General features: G+C 42.2%; 1 protein-coding gene across 1 annotated transcript; it reads left to right on the top strand.

The window, feature by feature from the left end:
• Positions 1-877: 877 nt before the first annotated feature.
• LOC116679324 (tRNA-dihydrouridine(20) synthase [NAD(P)+]-like) lies at positions 878-7,135 on the top strand (the record flags this gene model as incomplete). Its single annotated transcript, XM_032508988.1, is given in 6 exon segments — positions 878-964; positions 2,880-2,923; positions 3,669-3,729; positions 3,803-3,850; positions 6,325-6,390; positions 7,065-7,135. Coding segments are annotated over 6 exon segments (338 nt in total), but the record flags the coding sequence as incomplete, so codon positions are not given.
• Between the last annotated feature and the right edge of the window lie 1,127 nt (positions 7,136-8,262).

The raw sequence follows: 8,262 nt of genomic DNA, 5'->3' as shown, positions 1-8,262 counted from the left end.
ATTTATAGTATCAATTCATAACAAGAGTTATCTCAAGACACTTTACAGATAGAGCACACTCCAGAATTTACAAGGACCCAACAGGTCTAGTGTTGCCCTCATGTTGTCTTCATGTTGTCTTCATGCTTTAAGTGTGTTAGCGTGTGTTAACGTGAGTTAGCGTGTGTTAACGTGTGTTAGCGTGTGTTAACGTGTGTTAGCGTGTGTTAACCTGTGTTAGCGTGTGTTAACCTGTGTTAGCGTGTGTTAACCTGTGTTAGCGTGTGTTAGCTTGTGTTAGCGTGTGTTAGCGTGTGTTAACGTGTGTTAGCGTGTATTAGTGTGTGTTAGCGTGTGCTAACGTGTGTGAACTCTCTGTTTCAGGAGTTGATCGACATCAAGATGGCCCAGTGTCACCGAGTTGTGAACGGTGAGTTGGTTACGGTCCAGAGCTTTCAAAACTCCAAGCGCGTAACTTTGGATATCCTATCTTGTATATATTCAAATATTTTATCATATTATATTTCATGTACATTGTATCCTAGTATTTCATTATATTTATATTCTGTGCTGTGTGCTGATTTTGCTGCTGGAACAATAGAATCCCCCATTTTATTGGGATCAATAATATCTCTATCTATCTATACTACTACCGTGTGTGTGTGTTGTGTGTGTGTGTGTGTTGTGTGTGTGTGTGTGTGTGTGTGTGGTGTGTGTGTGTGTGTGTGTGTGTGTGTGTGGGTGTGTTGTTGTGTGTGTGTGTGTGTGTGGTGTGTGTGTGTGTGTGTGTGTGTTTGTGTGTGTGGTGTGTGTGTGTGTGTTTGTGTGTGTGTGTGTGTGAGTGTGTGTGTGTGTGTGTGTGTGTAGTTGTGTGTGTGGTGTGTGTGTCGTCACGGGTTCTTGAGACGGTTGACTTCGTCGCCCCAGATGAGGAGTGATGTTCAGGACCTGCGAGAGGGAGAGGGACAGAGTCGTCCTTCAGATGGTGAGACGGGAAAAAACCGAAATATCTGCTGTCAGCGTGCACTCACCAGCTGAGTTGTAGGGTTGTTGTTGTTGTAGGGTTGTTTTGGGGATGTTGTAGGGTTGTTTGGGGGTTGTTGTAGGGTTGTTTTGGGGTTGTTGTAGGGTTGTTGTAGGGTTTGTTGGGGTTGTTGTAGGGTTGTTTTTGGGTTGTTGTAGGGTTGTTGTAGGGTTGTTGTAGGGTTGTTGTAGGGTTGTTTTGGGGTTGTTGTAGGGTTGTTTGGGGGTTGTTGTAGGGTTGTTGTAGGGTTGTTTTGGGGTTGTTTTGGGGTTGTTGTTGGGTTGTTTTGGGGTTGTTGTTGGGTTGTTGTAGGGTTGTTTTAGGGTTGTTGTAGGGTTGTTTTAGGGTTGTTGTTGGGTTGTCTTTTGATGATTATCAATTTGGGACAGGTTGTAATAGAGCTCATGTTCCAGCTGAAAGCGACATATCGAGTTATTAACCGCTAGCTTTGATTCAGCCTAAAACAACGTCACTCAAACTAAACAGCGGGGAAAGCAGCTCCAGCTAAATTAAGACTTTACAGTAATAATAAAGACAAGTTTTGAGTGATTGTGTTTTAAATGAGCACAAGTAAAGTAGAACTGACGTAACAGCTGTTATATATTACATATAACGCTGTTATGTTATATAATGTATATATCACATTTGAGGGTCTTTTCCATGCTGTCTCAGCTAGCGGTTAGCCAAATTAGCTGTTAGCTAAACTAACGTTAGCTCCCCGGGGGAGGCTAACGGCAGACCGCTACTGTGGAGCAGATCGTGCAGAGCCGTAAATCCTCGTACATCACGACTATCATCTGCACGTGCGCAGAACGGATCGTGTGCCGACACCTCCCACCGAGGAGGCACGGGAGGAGAGAGGAAACAAGGAAATGGGTTTCAGAGGGAGGAGACGGCGCTAGTACTCATCGGCCGTTTGGGTGGAGTCAGCAGCTCCTTCAGCTGCTCTCGTTTCCTCGCCTACAGCTCCTCCATGATCTTGAAATTCCATCGAATTTTACGCTTTCCCGAAGGCATTTTTCATTCGATATCACTTAATTCAATCAATCAATCAATCAAAATTTATTTATATAGCACTTTACAACTACCAGCAGGTATCCAAAGTGCTTAACAAAATGAGTAAAATCACAACATACAACAGAAAGAGTAAACATATCCATCCATCCATCCATCCATCTATCTTCATCCGCTTATCCGGTATCGGGTCGCGGGGGCAGCAGCTCCAGTAGAAGAGTAAACATAGAAACAGTAAAATCAGAAAAGGTTACAAAGAAACAAAAGAATGAAATTGTCCCACCACTGCTACGTATTAAAAGCCAGACTGAACAGATATGTTTTGAGTTTGGACCGAAAAAGAGCGACATCTGTAACAGCACGTATATCAGGGGGTAACTTGTTCCAGAGTCTCGGGGCAGCAACCGCAAAAGCCTGATCCCCCCACCGTTTAGACCTGGACCTTGGGACTTCTAAAATCAACTGACTTGAAGACCGCAAAGACCGGTTGTGTTCCCGCACAGTTAAAATTTCCGACAAATACTCTGGGGCGAGACCGTTTTAAAGCCTTAAAAACAAACAATAAAATCTTGAAATCTATTCTAAAACGCACCGGGAGCCGATGCAGGGCGTAGAGAACGGGAGTGATGTGGGCACGTCTAGGTGTATTTGTTAAAAAGCGAAGAGCAGCAGCATTTTGAACAAGTTGAAGACGTGAGATTGAGGTCTGAGTCAGACCAACATAGAGGGCATTGCAGCGGTCCAACCTTGAACTAATAAAAGCAGGAATAGCCTTTTCTAGGTCGTGCCTGTTCAGAAAGGGCTTAACTTTAGAGAATTCAGACAAAAACGGAGCTAGTGTCTCTTCTCCTCTTCCTTTCAGGGGACGGCGGACCCGGACCGAGCGCTGGCCGTGGCCCGGCTCGTGTGAGTCTCCGTCTCTGGACCTTAACTCGCATCTTAACCCTCGGGTTGTCTTCCCGTCAAAACTGAAAATCAACACTATTGTTGACGCTTGTTATCGATGTTTTCTAACTTTTCTTAACGTTTTTGTCCCTTTTTCATACACTTTTTTTTCAATGTTTGTCACTTTTTTTGACATATAACACTATGTTGTAATAACTTATTAACTTTAGTTTTACAGTTACTTTTGGAATTTATGGTCAATAAAGCTCATTTATAGGAAATTATACCTAATGTTGGAGTTAGAAAAGCAGAAATTAGGAATTATTGAGACTAAAATTAAAGGAATGGATGTTGATGATAATCACAGACTGGAATATGTCAACTTTTACTCAATACTATTTCAACAACACTTCCATTTGTTTTACAATGCTATAAAATAGAATAAGACCCAAAATTAATGAAAGTAGAGATTTGTACTTGGCAAAGAGCGTTGGAATCAATCATGTTATTTTGGGGAATTAAAAAGAATATAAATACGTATAATTTCCTATAAATGAGGTTTATTGACCATAAATTCCAAAAATAACTGTAAAACTAAAGTTAATAAGTTAGTGTTACGTAGTGTTAAACATCAAAAAAAAAAAGTCAAACGTGAAAAAAAGTAAAAAACGTGGATAAAAAGCGTCAACAGAGGTGTGATTTTGTATTTTGACGGGGAGACATAACGAAGATGACTCATTAAAGACGAGTTGCGTGTGGTTTTTAGGGAGAAGGACGTGGCGGCCATCGACGTGAACATGGGCTGTCCCAAGGAATACTCCACCAAGGTGAGTTCCCTGTTAACAGCAACCACGCCGCTGCTCTGACCTTTGACCCTTGATGACCTCTGACCTCTTGCAGGGCGGGATGGGAGCTGCTCTCCTCTCGGACCCCGACAAGATCGAGGCGGTGAGTCCTTCAGCCAGACGGCGTGTCTGACCGACTGTGTTTTAACGTATTAAAGGAGGAAGAGAGAGACTAACCAATCAGGTCTGTCAGTAGAGAGAGAAACTAACCAATCAGGTCTGTCAGTAGAGAGAGAAACTAACCAATCAGGTCTGTCAGTAGAGAGAGAGACTAACCAATCAGGTCTGTCAGTAGAGAGAGAAACTAACCAATCAGGTCTGTCAGTAGAGAGAGACTAACCAATCAGGTCTGTCAGTAGAGAGAGAAACTAACCAATCAGGTCTGTCAGTAGAGAGAGAGACTAACCAATCAGGTCTGTCAGTAGAGAGAGAAACTAACCAATCAGGTCTGTCAGTAGAGAGAGAGACTAACCAATCAGGTCTGTCAGTAGAGAGAGAAACTAACCAATCAGGTCTGTCAGTAGAGAGAAACTAACCAATCAGGTCTGTCAGTAGAGAGAAACTAACCAATCAGGTCTGTCAGTAGAGAGAGAGACTAACCAATCAGGTCTGTCAGTAGAGAGAGACTAACCAATCAGGTCTGTCAGTAGAGAGAGACTAACCAATCAGGTCTGTCAATAGAGAGAGACTAACCAATCAGGTCTGTCAGTAGAGAGAGAAACTAACCAATCAGGTCTGTCAATAGAGAGAGACTAACCAATCAGGTCGGTCTGTAGAGAGAAACTAACCAATCAGGTCTGTCAGTAGAGAGAGACTAACCAATCAGGTCTGTCAGTAGAGAGAGAAACTAACCAATCAGGTCTGTCAGTAGAGAGAGAGACTAACCAATCAGGTCTGTCAGTAGAGAGAGAAACTAACCAATCAGGTCTGTCAGTAGAGAGAGAGACTAACCAATCAGGTCTGTCAGTAGAGAGAGACTAACCAATCAGGTCTGTCAGTAGAGAGAAACTAACCAATCAGGTCTGTCAGTAGAGAGAAACTAACCAATCAGGTCTGTCAGTAGAGAGAGAGACTAACCAATCAGGTCTGTCAGTAGAGAGAGACTAACCAATCAGGTCTGTCAGTAGAGAGAGACTAACCAATCAGTCTCTGTCAATAGAGAGAGACTACCAATCAGGTCTGTCAGTAGAGAGAGAACTAACCAATCAGTCTGTCAATAGAGAGAGACTAAACAATCAGGTCGTCTGTAGAGAGAAACTAACCATCAGGTCTGTCAGTAGAGAGAGACTAACCATCAGGTCTGTCAGTAGAGAGAGACTAACCAATCAGGTCTGTCAGTAGAGAGAGAGACTAACCAATCAGATCTGTCAGTAGAGAGAGACTAACCAATCAGGTCTGTCAATAGAGAGAGACTAACCAATCAGGTCGGTCTGTAGAGAGAGACTAACCAATCAGGTCTGTCAGTAGAGAGAGACTAACCAATCAGGTCTGTCAGTAGAGAGACTAACCAATCAGGTCTGTCAGTAGAGAGAGAAACTAACCAATCAGGTCTGTCAGTAGAGAGAGAAACTAACCAATCAGGTCTGTCAGTAGAGAGAGAAACTAACCAATCAGGTCTGTCAGTAGAGAGAGACTAACCAATCAGGTCTGTCAGTAGAGAGAGACTAACCAATCAGGTCTGTCAGTAGAGAGAGACTAACCAATCAGGTCTGTCAGTAGAGAGAGAAACTAACCAATCTGGTCTGTCAGTAGAGAGAGACTAACCAATCAGGTCTGTCAGTAGAGAGAGACTAACCAATCAGGTCTGTCAGTAGAGAGAGACTAACCAATCAGGTCTGTCAGTAGAGAGAGAAACTAACCAATCAGGTCTGTCAGTAGAGAGAGAAACTAACCAATCAGGTCTGTCAGTAGAGAGAAACTAACCAATCAGGTCTGTCAGTAGAGAGAAACTAACCAATCAGGTCTGTCTCTACTGACGGTTAGCTCAAAACACCATTCAACCGACAGCCTTTGTTGTGTTTGATGCTAACTTGTAGCAAAGCTAGCAGTGAAACAACTTGGTTAAGTAGGTCCATTTTTACTGTGTTGACGTTACAGAAGTCTCTCGTTAGCATCTCGTTAGCATCTTGTATGCTAACTACTTGTCGCAAAGTGACGCATGCGCGACTCAAATCTGCCCTCGACTCACATCGGTGACACCGTGACATCTGTCAAAACGTTCGTTTATATGATTTGCACGGAACTTATATTATTACCTTGTATTTTAAGGAAGAACCTTTATTTATTCATGAAACAATATTCCTTCACAAAGTAAATTTGTGCCCTTTAAAGGTCGGATTTTCCTCTTTTTTTTTTTTTGAAGTAAGACATTAAGATCAATTTCCAAAAGATGGTTTTTTTTATTCCTCTTTTTAATCAACTTTAGCCTAGGGGTGGGGGGGCTAAACTTATTCTAGCCACCGTACCTGGGTGAAAATATGAACCTTTTCTAATCCACCTCCACCCTGTGTGTAGTTTAAGTACCGTTGGTCATATGCAGACTGAAGACAGCGGGGTGACTCCTTCTTTTCTCCGTAGATCCTCAGGAAGCTCGTGGCAGGAGTCTCCATACCGGTCACCTGTAAAATCAGAATCCTGCCTTCGGTAAGATGTGAAGAACTTATAATTACATAGGTTTGGGATTGTTTTCTGTTTCCGTTTGTTATGCCCCCCCCCGCCGGCGACAGAACTAGAGCCCGACCGATATATCGGCCGATATTAGCGTTTCCCGATCTATCGGTATCGGCATTTATTTATATATATATATATATATATATATATATTCTGATAAAGGATTTTTTTTTAAATAAAAACGGACTACCATCACTAACAGGGACGTTGTAGAGCGTCCTCTGGTGGACAGACTATGCAACGCCATCACTAACAGGGACGTTGTAGAGCGTCCTCTGGTGGACAGACTATGCAACGCCATCACTAACAGGGACGCTGTAGAGCGTCCTCTGGTGGACAGACTATGCAACGCCATCACTAACAGGGACGTTGTAGAGCGTCCTCTGGTGGACAGACTATACAACGCCATCACTAACAGGGACGCTGTAGAGCGTCCTCTGGTGGACAGACTATGCAGCACCATCCCTCATAACATGGTTGGTGTTGCATAGTCTGTCCACCAGAGGACGCTCTACGAAAGAGACGTCTCCTGTTCAACAGCCAATAGAGAAGTCAGCTGGTGAAGTCAGCTACACTAAAATTCAAAATCTTCATCTTCGTCTCCATCGATGTCCTTTAACTGGTTTGGTGTTCTTCACTGGTTCCAGTTGGAGGAGACGCTCAGTCTGGTGCGGAGGATTGAGAGGACGGGCGTCGCTGCGGTCGCGGTTCACGGCAGGTAAACGCCACTTTATTCACGAAGCACTGATCACACACACACACCTGCAGCTCAAAGACCCAAAACACAAAGAGGAACGACAAGAAGTTACATGTTGCAAGATTAAAAATGACCATAATGAAACAATGAAATGTTAAAAATCAATAAAATAAAAAGTCAGTAGACTCTGAATTAAAACCCGGGATGATAAATAATGTGATTATTGACACTAAGGCTATAACTGAAGTCCAAATTAAGAGCCAGATCTTAATAACAATAATACCAATAATACATTTTATTTGTAATGCACTTACGTTTAAGACAAACCTCAAAGTTCTACAGATAAGATCATAAAAGCAAGGTAAAAACATCAGTTTAAAATATATATATATATATATATATATATATATATATATATATATAATATATATACACACACACACACACACACTGTGTGTGTGTGTGTGTGTGTGTGTGTGTGTAGCATAGAAAGCCTTTATTGTCATTATACACAAGTGCAGTACCTGTACAACGAGAGCGAAGCAAAACCTTTACAGTGTCAACACGACATATAAATATAAGAAGAAGAAAGAAAAAAAGGGGGGGGGGGGGGCGTGGTGCCCAGTTCACGAGAACAACTTTATACATAAATATATATAAAATAGTAAGAAAGATAAAGAGTTTGTATACACAAATGCAAATAATATAGTTATTGGTGTATCAAAAGTTCTGAGTATTAAATATTGCACAGTAATGAAATTACGCCGAATTCCAGTGTCTTTTTAGTTATTATATATAAGTATTGCACAGTATCAAGGCAATTTTACATGTTTTGGGCACATTTCAGCAACAGGGCAATTCAAAGTGCTTCACACAAAATCAGTTTTTAAGATAAAAACAGATAAAACACAAGAATAAAAGTTGCAGAGCAGCATAAGAAATTTAATTAATTAAAGAAAAGGCAGCATCAAAAACAAAGGTCTTCAGCCTCGATTTAAAGGAACTGAGAGTAGCAGCGGATCTGCAGGTTTCTGGGAGTCTGTCCCAGATATGAGGAGCATGGAAAATGAACGCCCCCCACCCCCGTTTAGTTCCGACTCTGGGGACAGAAAGCAGACCTGTCCCAGACCACCTGAGAGACTACTGTT

This window comes from Etheostoma spectabile, unplaced genomic scaffold (genome assembly GCF_008692095.1).
Source record: "Etheostoma spectabile isolate EspeVRDwgs_2016 unplaced genomic scaffold, UIUC_Espe_1.0 scaffold00010541, whole genome shotgun sequence".
In the NCBI taxonomy this organism is placed as follows: domain Eukaryota; kingdom Metazoa; phylum Chordata; class Actinopteri; order Perciformes; family Percidae; genus Etheostoma; species Etheostoma spectabile.
This window is presented reverse-complemented; position numbering and strand designations above follow the sequence as displayed.